Raw genomic sequence first — 20,756 nt, forward strand, 5'->3', positions numbered from 1 at the left:
ATTTAGTATATTCGTAACCATTTAACAAATGTAAGCAAAGATATTCAGTTAACAATTATTCAGTAAAACTTATATTACAAAAAATATCAATTTGATGTGAAAAAACACTTTTATTTATTTTTTTTGAGATGGAGTCTTGCTCTGTTGTCCAGGCTGGAGTGCAGTGGCTCAATCTTGGCTCACCACAACTTCTGCCTCCCGGGTTCCAGTCATTCTCCTGCCTCAGCCTCCCAAGTAGCTGGGACTACAGGCACGAGCCACGATGCCAGGCTAATTTTTGTATTTTTAGTAGAGACGGGGTTTCACTATGTTGGTCAGGCTGGTCTCGAACTCCTGACCTCGTGATCCACCCGCCTCAGCCTCCCAAAGTGCTGGAATTACAGGCATGAGCCACTGTGCCTGGCGAAAAAAAAAAACTTTTTAAAACAGCAACTATATACCTAAATTTTTACTGTTTAATAATCTAAGTGATAATTCAGGTGGTAAACACACATGGCAAACTTATTAATAAATTATACTTCAAGATTTTATATTAAAAATATTTTCTATTTAATCATTTTAAAAATCTTCCTTGGTTGGGCACAGTGGCTCACACCTGTAATCCCAGCACTTTGGGATGCCAAGGCAGGTGGATCACTAGGTCAGGAGATCGAGACCATCCTGGCTAACACAGTGAAACCTTGTCTCTACCAAAAATACAAAAAATTAGCTGGGCGTGCTGGCGGGTGCCTGTAGCTACTTGGGAGGCTGAGGCAGGAGAATGGTGTGAGCCCGGGAGGTGGAGTTTGCAGTGAACTGAGATCGTGCCACTGCACTCCAGCCTGGGCGACAGAGCAAGACTCTGTCTCAAAACAAAAACAAAAACAGAAAAGCAATTTTTCAATTCCTGATTAGACACTGAAATAAAAGTTGACCCCCAAAATATAAGAGAAAAATTTCAATTTAAGGAAAAGGTGTATAAATTATAAAATTATTATTTTATCTCCTTCACAAACTGCTACTCAGGAATTTCCGCTACCCAGCATAGGCTGTAACTTACTACACTATAAAAACCGTATCCTTAAAATTGTACTACCACGCCTAGCATATTACACGAAAAGCAAGTATTAAAATACTTATTGGCCAGGCATGGTGGCTCACACCTGTAATCCCAGCACTTTGGGAGGCTGAGACAGGCAGATCACCTGAGGTCAGGAGTTCGAGATCAGCCTGGCCAACATGGTAAAACCCCGTCTCTACTAAAAATACAAACAATTAGCCAGGCGTGGTGGTGGGCACCTATAATCTCAGCTACCTGGGAGGCTGAGGCAGGAGAATTGCTTGAACCCGGGAGGTGGGTGTGGCAGTAAGCTGAAATCGTGCCATTGCACTCCAGCCTGGGTGACAAGAGCGAAACTACATCTCAAGAAAAGAAAAAAAAAACTTATTAACTGAGTTAATCTGATAAATACAGCTGAAATGTCTTCAAATTCAAATTTATATTTTAGTTTTTACCAAAGATATATTTTAATTCTCCGGGAAAACTAAAACCAAATATAAAAACAAAAAACTCTACTATCCAGACTTTAATTTTCTAAGAAGAATATAAAAGATTAAAAACTGACTGATGATTTTTTTGTTTTTTTTTTCTGCTTAGTAAAGTATATGCTCAGTCTACAGAAATGGAAACATAACAAAGCTAAGTAGTAGAAAATAATATGTTTGGAGAATAAAAAAAATAGAGAAACTAAAGACAGGGCATGGTGGCACATGCCTGTAGTCCCAGCTACTCAGGAGGCTAAGGCAGGAGGATAGCTGGACCTCAGAAGTTTGAGGTCCCTGCCTAAAACAACAACAACAACAACAACAACAAAACACAATAATCTGATTTATGTTTGTCTGGATTTCTTTTTTTATGCATAATACATTTTGTACCTCCCTTCCTGTCTCTATACAGATCTAACTTTTTTTTTTGAAGATGGAATTTTGCTCTTGTCCAGACTGGAGTGCAATGGCATGATCTTGGCTCATCGCAACCTCTGCCTCCTGGGTTCAAGTGATTCTCCTGCCTCAGCCTCCCGAGTTGCTGGGATTACAGGCATGCACCACCGCACCTGGCTAATTTTGTATTTTTAGTAGAGATGGGGTTTCACCATGTTGGTCAGGCTGATATCGAACTCCTGACCTCAGGTGATACGTCTGCCTCAGCCTCCCAAAGTGCTGGGATTACAGGCGTGAGCCGCCCGGCCAATCTAACATTTTTAATTGTTGTATGGTATCACATTTAAAGCTGAGTTATTTCATAATATAGTAAATACGGTCATGGTAAAATCATACTGTCATCTTTAAAAGGTAAAAAATGGTATTATTAAGCAAAACTTGTAAAATAGTTATGTAAACTGGCTTAAAAATTTCAAGAAATGATGGTTCTAAAATTTTACTTTTTTTTTTTTTTTTTTTTTTGAGACAGGGACTCACTCTGTCACTCAGGCTGGAGTGCAGCGGTACGATCATAGCTCACTGCAGCCTCGACCTCCTGGGCTCAAGCAATCCTCCTGCCTCAGCATTCTTAGTAACTGGGACTACAGGCACACACCACCACATTTGGCTAACTTTTTTATTTTTTATTTTTGTAGAGACAGGGTTTCACTATGTTGCCCAGGCTGGTTTCTAACTCCTGGGCTCAAGTGATCCTCTCACCTTGGCCTCTTGAAGTGCTGGGATTACAGGTGTGAGCTGCTGTGCCCAGCCTACTTTCTTTAACTTAGATAGACTTTTAAAGCAATGCAGTTCTAAACTACAGACATGTCTGTTTCCCAGTGTTTACTGAGTGTCTATATAGACTAGGAAGAGTATTCGACATTAAATGATAAGACAAGCGCCCTGCTTTTGTTCACAGGGAACTAAGGGAGAAACATATAAACAGACCAATTAGAAAAAAAAAATATGATTGAGGTACTGAAGAAACAGAGAAGAGAAAGCCGTTATCTCTTCTTGGGAAAACTAGAAAAAAACTCCTTATAAAGGAGACAACAGATGAGCAGGGTCTTAAAGAATGAGTAGAAATTTGCCAGGTAGAGAAGACAATGGCAGTGGGATATGTTGAGGCATGACCAATCCAGGGAACAGTGACAATGGACATAATGAGCAAAGCAGAACTGGCAAAGAGTAAGGCTGGAGACAGATACTGGCCCAGAATATGAAGGACTTTTATAGGTGTAATACTAAGAGGTTGGTCCTTATCCTGTAGGCAACTGGGATCAAGCAGAGGTCTTTTAAGACTTGCTATTTAGGTAGATAACTCTGGCAATAGCTGGAATGGAGAAGGGCTGATGGCAGAAAGATGAGTGAGGAATCTGTTCTAATAGTCCACACAAGAGATGGTAAAGTATTTGAGATTCTTTCTATATCTATGTCTATATGTTTAGTAATGCATAGAAAATGTCTGCCAATATATACACCAAACAGTAGCAGGTGGTTACTTCAGAGAAGTACAATTGGGAGGGAGAGAACAGGAGGTTTCCACTCGGTAAACGTCTGAAGAGTCTGAATTTTTTAAAAGTACCTATTACTTTTGTTATAATAATAATAATAACAACATATTTTAAAAGTACAGGTAATGATGGCAAACAAGGGTCAGTGACGGGGGGATGAGATAGATGGCTAGATCTGAAAAACATTTCAAAGGTTATAATATGAGTTGGTAATTTGGAAATGGCAGAGGTAAGGGTTAATGAAGAGGATAATGAAGCCATAAATCAAAATATAGAAATAAGCGAGAGGCAGTTTGGCAGTTTGAAGAAAAGACTTAACAAATTTTAAAAATTCTGTTTGAGACACATTAAAGTGTTTGAGGTACCTATCATGTGACTTCCACAACTAGATGAAAATGCTAAGTCAACGGACAAAGAAAGAAGCCAGAGATAAAAGACACAGATTTGGAAATTATCAGAAAATAAAATATAGCTGATGACACAAACCAAAGCTGGGAGCTACTATGTGCTATCGGACCTTCCATATTACCTCTGAATCAGCCTATTGTGTCTGTAATGAGAAATTGCTTGGGACAATTTTAACTAACAATCAACTATGAACAATACATTCAAATGAGTAAAACAAGAGAGTTTAGCCTCTTGCTTTTCACTAAAAATAAAATTATTAAGGCTCCTTTGGAAGCTATGGTTAAAAAGACATAATGATGTATGGTCTAGTGGTTTCTTTTATGACTCTAAAGCCCTATCTATGCTTACACTCAAATTTACTTTAATTTTGAACTGCTTTGATCTTTATAATTTATCTTTAGATTACTCTTTTCTATTACTTTGTAAATCTTACAACAGCTTTTGACCAAAAGCAATATAATTCTGACCTGAAGTAATGATAATGCTTTATAATCTTCGTCTTAAAAGCAGAGGTTAAAGAAAAATCTCTCTGAAGGCATCTGAAATTAAGGTACTTTGCTCTTGATCAGTCATGCACACAAAGAACCAATTTATCTCTGCAATTAGTTTTCTCAGTGCACATTCTATGAGATTGGACAGGCAGGGCGAATGCAGAGTCCACATTGGTATGTATTGGGGGAGACTAAAGACAGTTCTCATATAGAAAACAAACAGAACTGCTAGGTGAATCAACTGAAAGAAAACATAATACTACGTAACAGTTTCAGGAGCAAAGTAAAGTGACTTATACTGAAGGGAAAAGGAAAGGAGGCTGGAGAGGACATTTGCTACAAGAAACCTCCTTTCCACATCATCCTACAGAGCCACACCTCAAGATATAAGCATTTCATATCTCAACTCTTCTACTTAGGCCACAGTACAACACAAGGGAAAGGCAAAGGTTTCATTGTGCTCTAAGTCTGGGTCACAGACTTCAACACCACTTCTCCTTTGCTCTCTTTACTCCTGCTATGCCACTCGGAATGTCAACTGAGCACCTGTTTCCCTTTTATCTTTTATATATGCCGGCGCTATGATATAAGTAGTTTAGCCAATGAAATGCAAGCCTGCTGCTAAAGAGCTACTATCAGCCAGGCACAGTGGCTCAGCACTTTGGGAGGCCAAGGAGGGTGGATGACCTGAGGTCAGGGGTTCAAGACCAGACTGGCCAACATAGTGAAACCCCATCTCTACTAAAAATACAAAAATTGGCCAGGTGTGGTGGCGGGCACCTATAATCCCAGCTACTTGGGAGGCTGAGGCAGGAGAATTGTTTGAACCCAGGAGGCAGAGGTTGCAGTGAGCCGAGATGGTGCCATTGCACTCTAGCCTGGGCAACAAGGCAAAACTCCATCTCAAAAAAAAAAAAAAGAGCTACTATCTTCTAGGGTGGATAAGACTTGTAACATTCTATGGGCTTCCATTTCTGATCAACCAGAACAGATTTTACTTTCTACGCATCAATTTATTTTTAAAACTTTCCCTGCACGTAAAAGTCTCCAGGTATAGTCTACTTTCTTGGCAGCACAACACTAAAAACAGTTTTATTGTAAAATAAGAAATAGTAATTTTTATTTGATTATTATTATTGAGACGGAGCTTTGCTCTTGTTGCCCAGGCTGGAGTGCAATGGTGCGATCTCGGCTCACTGCAACCTCTGCCTCCCAGGTTCAAATGATTCTCTTGCCTCAGTTTCCCAAGTAGCTGGGACTACAGGCGCCCACCACCATGTCTGGCTCATTTTTTAAAAAAATATTTTTAGTAGAGACAGGGTTTCACCATGTTGGCCAGGCTGGTCTCAAACGCCTAACCTCAAATGATCCACCCATCTCAGCCTCCCAAAGTGCTGGGACTGCAGGTGTGAGCCACCAAGTCCAGCCAAAATAGTAACTTTTAAATGTTACAGATAACCTATTCCTAAATATGTACTCCAGTTACAGGGATTTACTAAACATACTTTTGTTATTGTTTTGTTTCTTACTGCTCTACTTTACTCTTGCCCGAAGGGCTTCTTCTGTAAGACACAAATAAACTGTTTTCAGGGTATTGTAACTAATTTAAATTAGTTATTACCTAACTATGATTATGTTATTAGCTAATTCAAATTAGTTAATTCCTAACTGTTTTCAATATCTTCACCATTACCTCATCTCAACAAAGGAATTCCCCCAAACCTTATACATTCCAAGGCTACAAGCACTAAAATAACATCCACAAAGAAGCAAACACTGGAACAACTCAAAGAAGATGGGCCATGCACAATGGCTCATGCCTGTAATCCCAGCACTTTGGGAGGCCAAGGCGGGTGAACTGCTTGGGCCCAGGAGTTCGAGACCAGCCTGGGCAAATGGCAAAACCCCATCTCTACAAAAAATACAAAAATTAGCTGGGTGGCATGCACCTGTAGTCCCAGCTACACAGAAGGCTTAGGTGGGAGGATAACTTGAGCCCACCAGGCTGAGGCTGCAGTGAGTCATGATCATGCTACTGCACTCCAGCCTGGATGACAGAACAAAACCCTGTCTCAAAAAAAAAGAAAAAAAAAAAAGGCAACAGAAATAAAGTGACAACCACCATGATCATCAATAATATTGCCTGACACTCAGACACCGTGTTAAACACTTCACATACATTATCTAATTTAATCAGAAGGCATTATATTTTTACAATGCTTTCCATGCTAAGTCAAATTCTTTTTTCTTTATTGAGGTATAATTTTAAATACATAGATCTTAAATATGCAGCTTGATGAGTTTTGACAAATGTAGATAAGTAATGCCCAAATCAAGACATATTTTCTTTTATTTTTTTTTCTTCCTTTTTTTTTTTTTTTTTTGAGACAGAGTCTTGCTCCGTCACCCAGGCTGGAGTGCAGTGGCGTGATACAGGCTCACTGCAACCTCTGCCTCCTGGGTTCAAGTGATTCTCCTGCTGCAGCCTCCTGAGTAGCTGGGACTACAGGTGCATCCCACCATGCTCAGCTAATTTTTTGTATTTTTAGTAGAGATGGGGTTTCACCATGCTGGCCAGGCTGGTCTCAAACTCCTGACCTTGTGATCCGCCCGCCTCAGCCTCCCAAAGTGCTGGGATTACAGGCGTGAGACACTGCACCTGGCCATCGAGATATCTTCTTTCACTCCAGGGAGTCCTCCTTTCCAGTTAATGTCTCACCTGACCACCTGAGGCAAACAGTGTTTTCATTTCTACCACCACAGATCACTTTTTGCCTTTTCTTGAACTTCACATAAACGAAAACATTCAGTATGTACTTGTTTATATGTCATATTTTTGGTTTTATTCATGTTTTGCTTGTATCAGTAGGTCTTTTTATTGCTGAATACCACTGTATTGTAACTTATTTATCTATTTACCTGTTGAAAGACATTGGGATTGTTTCTAGTTTGGGGCTATTATAAATAAAACTGCTATGATATTCATGTTCAACTCTTCTTATGGACATATGATTTCATTTCTCTTGGGTATATACCTTGGAGTAGGATTGCTGGATCACAGGTTGAAGGATATGTTTAATTGTATCAGAAATTGCCAGTTTTCCAAAGTGGTTGTACCATTTTGTAATCTTAGCAGCAATGTATGACAGTTCTGACTTCCACATTCTTACTGATATTTTATCAGTCTTTTAAATTTTAGTCATTCTGATAGATGTGAAAGTATTACTTCATGATTTTATATTGCATTTTTCTGATAACTAATGATGTTTAACACCTTTTCTTTTTTTGCCTGCTTCATTTTACCTTCATATAAACATCTCTTTATGTGTTACTGGACATACCAATATTTTCTTTTGTAGTATCTGTTCAAGGCTTTTGCTCATTTTTTAATGTTGTGTTTTTTTATATGTATATATTTTAGATGAGTCCTTTGTCAGATAAACATATTACAAATATTTTTTTCCTGTCCGTGGCTTGCCTTTTTGTCTTCTTAACACTAAGATGAGCAGACTTTTAAAATTTTGATAAAGTTCAATTTATAATTGTCTTTTCTTATAATTGCCTTCTATGTCCTAAGAAATCTTTCTTTACCCCCAGCTTTCAAAGCTAGTCTTAGATGTTTTGGTCTAGATGTTGTATAGTTTTAGTTTTTAAATTTAGATCAACGACACATTTCAAATTAATTTTTCTGTATGCTATGTGAAAAAATTCATGATTTCCCCTACCACATTTAGATATCCAGATGTTCTAGTACCATTTGTTGAAGAAGTTCCATTTCCCCATTGAATTGCATTGGTGCTTTTGTCAAAAATCAATTGACAGTATATATGTGGATGTTTTGTCACACATATGACAGTATATATGTGGATCCATTCTGTGATTTTTAATAGGAATTATTTTACATTTGAACATAAAATAAAATTTAGAATTCAACTGTAGTATGCTTACTTTAAAAATCTTCAACAAAATATTACAGCAAGCTATTGTTAGATCTTAAAGTTGGACAACATTATTCTAACTGATACGTGAAGTGTCATACCAAGAATAGTTACATCTATAGTAGATCACTGACACTCATGGATCTAACATTTACAATTTCTACTCTTTGTGGGAGCTCTAAATACCCATGATTTATAGCAGCCATCATTTTGCTAAGGCACAAATTTGAATAATGTGCTTTGAGGCTTGTGCACACATGTGAATGATGTACCTAATGAATACATCTAGCAGCCTCTTCAGTATCCGTATCTCAGCAAGGTTTGTGACCCATTCTCATGTTTACATTTCATAGGTGAAAATAAACGTAATAGTGGCATTTTCAAATATGGATATTCACAATGGTTCTGGATCACATTAATCAAGAGTGTCAATGGTCTATGTAATAATAATGTTAAAGAATACCTTATAATAAAAAGATAAATAGAATACCTTTAATTTAAAAAACAACAACAACAAATTTAGGCCAGGCACAGTGACTTAAGCCTGTAATCCTAGCACTTCAGGAGGCTGAGGCAGGAGGATCCCTTGAGCCCACGAGTTTGAGATCAGCCTGGGCAACAAAGGGAGACCCTGTCTCTTATAAATAAATAAATAAATAAATAAATAAATAAATAAAATATATAAATTAAATAAAAATTTAAAAATATGCAACTTGAACATATATCTGTCCAAAGAAAAATACAAACAGCCAATAAACATATTAAAGTGATGCTCAAATATCATTAGTCATTAGGGAAATACAAAACAAAACTACAATGAAATGTCATTTCATACCCATTGGGATAACTATAATAAAAAAGACAGATAATAATAAGTGTTTAGACAAATGTAGAGAAACTGGAACTCACACATTGCTGAGGGAATGTAAAATAATGCAGTTACTCTGCAAAACAGTTTGGCAGTCTCTCAAAAAATTAAACAGAATTATTTACGATCTATCAGTTCCACTTCTAGGTGTATACTCGAGAGAAGTGAAAAATCTATGTCCACACAAAAACTTGTACATGAATATTCACAACAGCATTATTCATGCTAGTCAAAAAGTGAAACCAACCCAAATGTCCATCAGTTGAATGTATAAACAAAATGTGGTACGATGGAATAGTATTCAGCCATAAAATGAAGGAAGTACTGACACATGCTACATTATGCTAAGTGAAAGAAGTCTGACACAAAAGGCCACCATTATATGATTCAATTCATATGAAAACTCCAGAATAGGCAAATGCATAAAGACAGAAAGTAGATAAGTGGTTGCGAGGGAATGGGGGGTGACTATTAACAGGTACTTCTTTCTGGAAAAGATTCCAGAATTAAATAGTGGTAATGATTTTACAACCTTGTTAATATACTAAAAAGCACTGAATTATATCCTTTAAAAGCGAATTTTATAGTATGTAAATTATCTGAATAAAAAAGACAGTATCGGCCGGGTGCAGTGGCTCACGCCTGTAATCCCAGCACTATGGAAGGCCGAGGCGGGCGGATCACGAGGTCAGGAGATTGAGACCATCCTGGCTAACACGGTGAAACCCCATCTCTACTAAAAATACAAAAAATTAGCCGGGCATGTGGCACGCGCCTGTAGTCCCAGCTACTCAGGAGGCTGAGGCAAGAGAATCACTTGAACTTGGGAGGTGGAAGTTGCAGTGAGCTGAAATCGCACCACTGCATTCCAGCCTGTGTGACAGAGGAAGACTCCATCTCAAAAAAAAAAAAAAAAAAGACAGTGTCTATAAAACCATTTGATGGCTGGATAAGAAAAGTGTGAGATACCAGAATGAATGAAACAGAATGCTGTGGAATATTTAGAATATATGGAACATTTTCTACTGAAAATAAAACTGACAATTCATGTAGTAGCTGAAAGATACACAACCTTTTTCGTGTTTGGCAACTAAAAAAAAAGTTTACTGAGCCAAAGCCATAGCTCAATAATGAAAAATAAGTCAAAAACCATGAACACACGCTGTTCTAATTTTTTTACTGTGGTACTATCAGTTACTATACACTGAAATTCATTTAGTAGAATAAAAAAAACTATACAAGCTATCAATATTAATGAAATACCTAAAAGCAAATTCATTGCCTGAAGAAATGTAGATGATATTTCTCTATTGCACTTCTAATAGTTTCCAGCTTTAACAAATTGCATAGCTCTAGACCTACAGCCATTTCTGTTGCAGTTATGTGGAAAGTTGCCAAAAATATTTCCTGCTAAAACAGCTATATCCTTTGTCATTTTACTGCTAAGATGCATACAACCATTTGCATAATAAATTTGAGAGAATAAAATATGTATACACATATATTTGAAATGTCACTGTTACTTAGGTTGAGTAAGTTATCATGACTCACAATTGAACTGTGAAGAAGAAAACCCCTAAATCCCTTTGTTTGCTTGCTTCCAGCTGACAGTCAGGAATAGAGACCATTAACAGGAGAAAAAGAGGAGTCTGTACATACTTCATCAATTGTAAAACCCTAGCAAAAACAGCCAACCACAAATTCCAGAGCTCTCCCAGTTCATATAACATCAATGTTATTTAAGTGAGATATTATTCAAGTTGGTGAAGCTTAAAATTTCTCCAAAAATCTGGCTGGGCATGGTGGCTCATGCCTGTAATCCCAGCACTTAGCGGGGCCAAGGTGGGTGGGCCACTTGAGGTCAGGAGTTTGAGACCAGCCTGGCCAACAGGGTGAAACCCCATCTCTACTAAAAATACAAAAATTAGCTGGGCGTGGGGGCGCACGCCTGTGGTCCCAGCTACTCAGGAGGCTGAGGCAGGAGAACTGCTTGAACCCGGGAGGTGAAGGTTGCAGTGAGCCGAGATCACCCCACTGCACTCCAGCCTGGGTGACAGAGTGAGACTGTCTCAAAGAAAAACAAATTCTCCAAAAACCTTAATAATTATTGTGTTTGATGACACTTGGCTTAAAGGGTCTATCTACAAACAATAATATCAGTTTATAGCATCACTCTACTTAGCTGGATATTTTGAAATAGCTGAATTGTCAAGTGCTTTGATATTTAATTGAGGGGAAAATGGGTAAATTTCTACCTATAAATAAAAATGATGCTAAAATGTTAAAGTGTATATGTGTGTATGTATGTGTGTGTGTGTGTATATATATATATATATATAGTTTTATTTATTTATTTGAGACAGAGTTTCACTCTTGTTGCCCAGGTTGGAGTGCAATGGTGCGATCTCGGCTCACTGCAATCCCCACCTCCCAGGTTCAAGTGATTCTCCTGCCTCAGTCTCCCAAGTAGCTGGGGTTACAGGCATGCGCCACCACGCCTGGCTAATTTTGTATTTTTAGTAGAGACGGGGTTTCTCCATGTTGGTCAGGCTGGTCTCGAACTCCTGACCTCAGATTATCCACCCGCTTCGGCCTCCCAAAGGGCTGGGATTACAGGTGTGAGCCACCACGCCCAGCCTCTATAGTTTTATTGAAGCATATTTTATATATCCCAAAATTCATGTTTGTAACCATAGACACATCTTGGACGTACTGCAAGTTCACTTCCAGACCACTGCAATAAAGCGAATATCAAAATAAAGCAAGTCACACAAATTTTTCGGTTTCCCATGGCATATAAAAGTTACTTTGCCCAGATCCACCAGAGGAATCACTATATATGGGACCTATGGCCTTACTAAATGTATTTCTAAAATAATAGGACTTCCAAGTCAAAATGACTCCTTGATCTGTGGGTTGCAGAATGGCTGTTGTGTTATCAGTTATGAAAACATTAATCTCCTTGTACATCTCCATCAGAGCTCCTGGGTGGCTAGGTACATTGTCAATGAGCAGTAATATTTTAAAAGCAATCATGTCTGAGCAGTAGTCTCAACAGTGGGCCTAAAATGGTGTGTAAACCATGCTACAAACAGATGTGCTGTCATCCAGGCTTTATTGTTCCATTTATAGAGCACAGACAGAGAAGATTTAGCATAATTCTTAAAGGCCGTAGGATTTTTGGAATGGTAAGCAAGCACTGGCTTCAACTTAAAGTCTCCAGCTGCATTAGCCTCTAAGAAGAGAGTCAGCTTGTCCTTTGAAGCTCTGAAGCCAGGACAACTTCTCCTCTCTAGCTATGAAAGTCTTAGTTGACATCTTCTTTCAATAGAAGGCTGTTTCATCTACTTTGGAAATCTATTGTTTCTCAACATGAGCAAAGCAGAAAAAAGAAAAAGAGGAAAAAAAATTTAAAGAAAATCTTTTGTTTATTATATCTATCTTCATGGAATAAATATAACTCTAAATCAAAGAGGAAATTATAAACAAATTATAAAATATTTTGGGCCAAGGGAGGTGGCTCACACCTGTAATCCCAGCACTTTGGGAGGCTGAGGAGGGAGGATGCTTGAGGCCAGGAGTTCAAGACCAGTCTGGGCAACATGTGGAGATCCTCTATTTTTTTTTTAAAGAAAATATTTTGAACTAAATTATGTAAAAAATGTTGCTATAGTATGCAGTTAAAATTGTTTTTAGAGAATTTAAATTTTTTTAAAGAAAATATTCTGAACTAAATTATGTAAAAAATGTTGCTATAGTATGCAGTTAAAATTGTGTTGAGAGAAGTTTCTAGATTTAACTGGGTATATCAGAAGAAAGTCTGAAAATTACATAGTTAAGTACCTATGTGAGAAGACACAGGAAATTAAAATAAAATAAACTCAAATTAACTTGAAGGAAGGCAATAAAGAGCAGAAGTGAATGAAACAGAAAATAAATAGTAGAAAAAAATCAACAAAGCCAGAGCTAAGTTCTTGGCAAAAACAAGTAAGATTGACAAAACCCTAAGGAATTTGATCAAGAAAAATAAAACTAGCCAATGTTAGGAATTAAAAAGTGGGGCCAGGTGCCGTGGCTCATGCCTGTAATCTCAGCACTTTGGGAGGCCGAGGCGGGCTGATCACCTGAAGTTGGGAGTCCGAGACCAGCCTGACCAATATGGAGAAATCCCGTCTCAACTAAAAATATAAAATTAGCTGGGTGTGGTGGTGCATGCCTGTAATACCAGCTACTCAGGAGGCTGAGGCAAGAGAATCGCTTGACCCAGGGAGGTGGAGGTTGCAGTGAGCTGAGATCGCGCCATTGCATTCTAGCCTGGGCGACAAGAGCAAAATTCCATCTCAAAAAAAAAAAAAAAAGACATCAAAAATTGGGTATTACAACTAATCCTGCAAATACTAATATGGCAATAAAAGGATTTTATGAATACTTTATGTCAATACATTTGAAAATTTTGATGAAATAAATTTTTAGAAAAATACAACTTACCAAAAACTAACATAAGAAACAAAAAATTTCAATAGTTATGATATGCTTAGAAATTGAATTTATAATTAAACTATTAAAGAAATGAAATTTGTAACTCAAAGTCTTCTCACAAAGAAAACTGAAGAATCAGATGGCTTGAATAACAAATTTACTAATCATTTAGGACAGAAATAATTCTAATTTTATACAAATTATTCCAGAGAATAAACAAACAGAGACCACTCTTTAACTCATTTATAAATCCAGAGCCAGGCACGCGTTTGCTCATACCTGTAATCCCAGCTCTTTGGGAGGCTGAGGCAGGCAGATTGCTTAAGCCTAGGAGGCGGAGGTTGCAGTGGGCCAAGAAGGCGCCACTGCACTCCAGCCTGGGCATAAGAGCAAGACACTGTCTTTTTTTTTTTTTTTTTTTTTTGAGATGGAGACTCACTCTGTAGCCCAAGCTGGAGTGCAGTGGGGGCGATCTCGGCTCACTGCAACCTTCGTCTCTAGGACTCAAGCGATTCTCCTGCTTCAGCCTCCCAAGTAGCTGGGACTAGAGGCGCACCCCACCACACCCGGTTAATTTTTTTGTATTTTTAGTAGAGACGGGGTTTCACCATGTTGCCCTGGGTGGTCTCGAACTCCTGACCTCAGGCTATCCACCCGCTTTGGCCTCCCAAAGTGCTGGGATTACAGGCGTGAGCCACTGGGCCCACATTTTTTTTTTTTAGTGGGACAGAGTCTCACTGTCACCCAGGCTGGAGTGTACTGGAACGATCTCGGCTCACTGCAACCTCCACCTCCTGGGTTCAAGCAATTCTCCTGCCTCAGCCTCTCAAATAGTTGAAGAGTCTGTCTTAAAAAGAAAAAAAAGGCTGGGTGCACTGGCTCATGCCTGTAATCCCAGCACTTTGGGAGGCTGAGGCGGGCAGATCACGACGTCAGGAGATCAAGACCATCCTGGCTAACACGGTGAAACCCTGTCTCTACTAAAAACACAAAAAGCCAGGTGTGGTGGCGGGCGCCTGTAGTCCCAGCTACTCGGGAGGCTGAGGCAGGAGAAAGGCGTGAACCCGGGAGGCACAGCTTGCAGTGAGTGGAGATCGCACTCCAGTCTGGGCAACAGAGCAAGACTCCATCTCAAAAAAAAGAAAAAAATCCAGAAATAAAGAAAAAGTACAGATCAAAAACATAAAGAAAGGGAGGAAATGAAGATAATTAATAAATAAGAATACGAATGAATAAGAATAGTGGTTACCTTCAGGTAGGAAAGGAGGTTGTAATGGGAAAGGGCAGTCAGGTAGGCTTCTGTGGGTTGATAATGTTCTGTTTCTTGACCTCAGTAGTTTTCAAGCATTTACTTTGTAATAAATCATTAAGATACACATTTCTGTCTCATACACTTTGCTGCATGTGTAGTAGAACTCATAATAAAAAGTTTACAAGGCCAGGTGCAGTGGCTCATGCCTGTAATCCCAGCCCTTTGGGAGGCTGAGGCAGGCAGATCACAAGGTCAGGAGATCAAGACCATACTAGCTAACATGGTGAAACCCCATCTCTACTAAAAAACCAAAAAATTAGCCGGGCCTGGCAGCACACGCCGGTAGTCCCAGCTACTTGAGAGGCTGAGGCAGAAGACTCGCCTGAACCCTGGAGTCAGCAGTTGCAGTGAGCCGAGATTCTGCCACTGCATTCCAGCCTGGGAGAGAGCGAAACTCTGCCTAAAAAAAAAAAAAAAAGTTTACAGTACTCGCTCCTTATCCTCAGGACATATGTTTTAAGACTCCCAGTGGATATCTGAAATCACAAACAGTACCAAACCCTACATACACCATGTTTTTTCCTCTAAATATATGCCCATGATAGAATTTAATTTATAATTTAGGCACGGTAAGACACTAATAACTAATAATAAAACAGAACAGTTATAACAATATGTTAATCTTGCATTTGGGGTCACTATTAACTAAAATAAAGGTTACCTGAGCACAAGCACTGTGACAGTTGATCTGATAACCAAGTTGGCTACTGAGTGACTAAGAGGTGGGTAGCATAGACAGTGTTGGATATGCTGGACAAGCGGATGAGTCATGTACTATGCTGGATGGAGGGGGATGGTATAAGATTTCATCAAGCTACTCAGAACGGCATGCAACTTAAAACTTATGAATTGTTTATTTCCGGAATTTTCCATGTAATATTTTCAGACTTAGGCTGACTGTGGGTAACTGTCACAAAACATGGAATACAAAACTGTGGATATGGGTGAACCGCTGACTTTAAATTTATGGAACCAGTGTCACTTAATGAGAGAATGGTATAAATATTTGTTGACTCTGTTTCTTGGACTTAAGTACTTTTCTTCAGCATATCTTTACTTACTCTAACAGGCTTACAACATCCTTTTCATGGAAATTATCTTTTAGTGATTAATCTCTTTACTGTAACTCTTTAGCTTCCAAGCTCTATTAACACCCTTTCACTGGAATCAATAGCTATAATTACTTTCTGTAGTAAGGGCATCTATTCTTGAATTGTCTATATTTCCTAACATGGGGCATTGTTTGTGGAACCCCAATTTTTTTTTTTTTTAAGATAGGATTTCACTCTGTCACCCAAGGCTTCAGTGCAGTGGTGTGATCACAGCTCACTGCAGTCTCGACCTCCCGGACTCAAGCAATCTTCTCTCCTTGGTCTCCCAAGTAGCTGAGACAACAGGAGCATCACCATGCCCAGATAATTTTTGTATTTTTCGCAGAGATGAGATCTCACCACATTGCCCAGCCACTAGCCCCAAACTCCCACCTTGGCCTCCCAAAGTGTTGAGATATAGGCATGAGCCACTGTGCCCAGCCTAAAACCCAAAATTTAATTTTATGCTATAACACACAAAGATTAAGCAATAATTTGTATAACTGCAAGGTGTACAATATAAAGACAATCAAAGCAAGTATATAGATTCATCGGGGACTAAATAAGCATTAGCCAGTTTTTCTGGGAATTTCCACATCTGCTTCCTATCATTGATTATTTTAATCTGTTTGTCTTCAGACCCTAGTCTGAAGGGTCTACCCAACCTTAGTTCAAAACCCAGGCATCTGTCTAGAAAAAGCTTTCACAGTAACAGGAAATTTCATTTAGTGATATGAAACATGAATAATCTTTTATTAAGACCAAGCCATTATTTATTCTCTCCAAGTATACTAAAAGAAAGCTAAGTGAACACAGTTCAAATTATATGTTGACAGTAATTACAAAGCATATAGCTAACTATTGCTCCTATCTACCTTTCTAAATGCCTAAATGTTTCAACATCCCCTGTAAGGTGAATCATAAGCATCAAAATAGAGCAGACTAAAACAATTCTGCACCAAATTATGGTGACCCAGACTTTGGTCTACAAACTGTCATCAATTTGATAAACTTAAGTAAAAGTAGTATTTTTATCATAAAATTTCTCACTTTTGGAACATGAGGATTAAATTCCACAGCTCTATGAATTGCTTCCATGGCATTAATTTCTGCTGTGCTTAATCCTCTTCTGGAGGCTGTTTCTGGAGAGAATCTACAAGAAAACCACAAAATGAAAAAATAAATATGCTAAAAAAAAGAAAAAAGTATGAATTTAGATAATAATACAGCCCCTTGAATCAAAGTTTCTGGAGATGGCCAAAAACAAAGCCAGAGGACTACCAGAAACTAAATAAATAAAAAATAAATAAAGCTGGCAGGACTCAGTGGCTCATGCTTGTAATCCCAGCACTTTGGGAGGCTGAGATGAGCGGATCACCTGAGGTCAGGAGTTTGACAGCAGCCTGACCAACATGGAGAAACCCTATCTCTACTAAAAACACAAAATTAGCTGGGCATGGTGGTGTGCGCCTGTAGTCCCAGCTACTCGAGAGGCTGAGGCAGGAGAATCACTTGAACCCAGGAGGCAGAGGTTGCAGTGAGTCGAGATTGTGCCATTGCACTCCAGCCTGGGCAACAAAAGTAAAGTCTTCTGGGTTCAACATATAAAATAAGAAATGAAGGTCTTCAAACTTAGGTAAAGAAGGCCGTTAGGAGAAGTCCACTGAAGGTACACTTTAGGAAAGGTAATAAAGTAATAAATGCTACACAGTGATATCCAGAGAATCTCATGAATCTAAGTACATTCTTACCAAATTCTTATTTCAGAGGACACAAATGGAAAATTCCATTCTAATTCATATCAAAGCATAAAAATCTAAGGTGAAAGAAAATGGTCACCATTTGGTTGGTTTCTGAGTATCTTATCTGCACAATAAAGAAAATTCACTAAGAGTAGCCAAAAACACAAGAAAAGCAGAACTCAGAATTATACTCTAAAAAGAGATAACATAAGCCTATTTCCCTACTACACACTTTATCATCATCATCATAGTTACTATTTACTGTGTGGACTTTCTTTCTAGATATCGCTTTAGGCACTTACCACACATAATGCTCCTACAATATTAGTCTCATTTTACAGATGAAGAAGAGACTCAAAACGATTAACCTGCCTACAGTCCTATAGCTAGAATGTGGTAGAGTTTGAATTTGAGCTCAGGTTAGCTCTAAAAACTTTGCTCTTTCCACTATACACAGCAAGAAGCCTAAAAGCCCAAGAAGATCCAGGGCTATTCAGAAGGAAGTACAGTGGAAAACAGCATTGTTTAAAGTCAGTAGAAGACAAACATAACATTGAGTTTAGCAGTCTTTCCAAATCATTGTAGTTTTTATAACACTTACTTTTCTGAAACAGTCCTTGTCTTCAACAGTGCTGCTGTGTAACAGATTGCTGCTGACTTTGGAAGGCTTATATCTGTAATGATAATTTTCAATTTAGGTAGGAATTACAAAAAAATGTATTGAGACAATTTTTTAATAAGAATAATTCACGGCCAGGTGCAGTGGCTCACACCTGTAATCCCAGCACTTTGGGAGGCTGAGGTGGGTGGATCATGAGGTCAGGAGTTCGAGACCAGCCTGACCAACATGAAGAAACTCTGTCTCTACTAAAAATACAAAAATTAGCCAGGTGTGGTGGCACAGGCCTGTAATCCCAGCTACTCAGGAGGCTGAGGCAGGAGAATCGCTTGAACCTAGGAGGCAGAGGTTGCAATGAGCCAAGATCGTACCACTGCACTCCGGCCTGGGCAACAAGAGTGAAACTCTGTCTCAAAAATAAATAAATAAAAGAATAATTCACAGTGCAATACAAATTCAATAGTTATATAGGAAAAACCTGGACATAATGTTGAACAATCTATAATATAGTAGGAAAAACCCACATATGAAGTTGAAAAAGCTGAATCTGAATCTTTATCTAATTATTTACCAGCTAAGCATCTTTGAGCTAGTAGCAACTTGTTTGACCTCAGTTTTCACCTCTCAAAATAATGATATTTTCTGATTGAGATGAAATTATGTCTATGAAAGCCCTCTCTGCACGACAGCAAAATGCGCTCAACAAATGTTTATAAATAACCTGCTTATGGATGGACACGGTGGCTCATGCCTGTAATCCCAGCACTTTGGGAGGATGAGGTGGGTGGATCATGAGGTCAGGAGTTTGAGACCAATCTGGCCAACACAGTGAAACCCTATCTCTACTAAAAATACAAAAATTTAGCCAGGCATGGTGGCAGGTGCCTATAATCCCAGCTGCTCCGGAGGCTGAGGCAGGAGAATCACTTGAACCTGTAAAGTGGAGGTTGCAGTGAGCCGAGATCGTGCCATTGCACTCCAGCCTGGGTGACAGTAGGAGACTCTGTCTAAAAAAAAAAAAACTAATAATAATAAATAACCTGCTTATAATAAGTTCAGGGAAAAAGGCATGGTATAATTAGAACTATGTAAAATCTTCACCTATTCATAGAGAAAAACTAATATTAGAAAAAAAATTAAAATATTAACAGTAGTTAAATCCAGGTTGATTCAACCAAGGATGATATTTTTGTTCTTCCTAGATTTTTGTATTTTCTTAAATTATTATTTTTTAGAAAATAAAAATTTCACCTGGAACTGTAGGTAAATTAATTACACAAATCATTCTTAAAAGAATGTCCAAAATAAGGCTATCAGAAGATGTTTTTGATTCCAGAATCATACTAGTAAACGGAGAACTAAGGAAATAAATTTGCTTTCAACTTCCTCCGGATTCTGGAATGATAAAAACTGAGACTCATGAAAATAACTGAAAATATAGAAGCATATCAACTTAGATATGCTTTATTAGTTTCAGTTTTATTTTATTTTTAATGAATCAGGTCCTATTCCAATTTTTTATATTCAGTCCCTAAGCTTGCTCATCGTAAGTATTATAAGCAGGCGATGTATCCAGTAAGTTACATATGGAAAGAATTTCTCACAAATTTCTCCATCAGCCTACACTATTCTGAAGCATTGCTTAAAGATTCCAGATGTTTAAAAGAAATAAACTTCTCTTTCCAAGTATAACACATTTCAAACTTCCCAAGTCATGGGGATTCCCAAGCGAATGGGTAGGAACCTATAACAGGACAAATGTGAATAAACGACCTTTTTTTTTTTTTTTTTTGAGATAGGGTCTCACTCTGTCACCAGGCTGGAATACAGTGGCGCAATCTTGGCTCACTGAAACCTCTACCTTCCAGGCTCAAGCGATCCTCACACCTCAGCCTCCCAGGCAGCTGGGACTACAGGTGCATGCCACCACGCCCAGTTATATTTTTAAAATATTTTTTGTAGAAATGGGTTCTCACCATGTTGCTCAAGCTGGTCTTGAACTTCTGAGCTCAAGCGATCCACGTGCCTCAGCCTCCCAAAGTGATGGAATTACAGGCGTGAGCCACTGTGCCCAGTCTTCAATGTGACTTACATGTGTTCTCTTATAGTGAAAGATATGACCAGAAGTATAGTAACCCCAAATTTTCAGCTTGAGGTTAAAAGCTGATGCCTCTCTCAGGATGAGAAGAGAGGCTTTATGTCTTTAAAATTCTCCAAACTTCATGTGTGGTAAACTGATATTGTTATAACGTAATAATAAAAAATAGTCGCCAGGCACGGTGGCTCATGCCTGTAATCCCAGCACTTTGGGAGGCCAAGGCGGGCAGATCACGAA

At 38.5% G+C, this 20,756-nt stretch overlaps 1 protein-coding gene across 7 annotated transcripts in view; it reads right to left on the reverse strand.

The window, feature by feature from the left end:
* Positions 1–20,756, reverse strand: part of ST7L (suppression of tumorigenicity 7 like) — a 97,932-nt gene that overhangs the window by 37,151 nt on the left and 40,025 nt on the right. For all 7 annotated transcript variants that reach the window (XM_025370050.1, XM_025371595.1, XM_025373506.1 and 4 more), the window contains 2 exons: positions 18,404–18,476; positions 17,111–17,213 (listed from right to left, as the gene is read on the reverse strand). In XM_025370050.1, coding sequence (XP_025225835.1) covers positions 17,111–17,213; positions 18,404–18,476 — 176 coding nt within the window. The remainder of the gene's footprint in view (positions 1–17,110; positions 17,214–18,403; positions 18,477–20,756) is intronic.

The sequence above is a fragment of the Theropithecus gelada genome, chromosome 1 (assembly GCF_003255815.1).
Source record: "Theropithecus gelada isolate Dixy chromosome 1, Tgel_1.0, whole genome shotgun sequence".
In the NCBI taxonomy this organism is placed as follows: domain Eukaryota; kingdom Metazoa; phylum Chordata; class Mammalia; order Primates; family Cercopithecidae; genus Theropithecus; species Theropithecus gelada.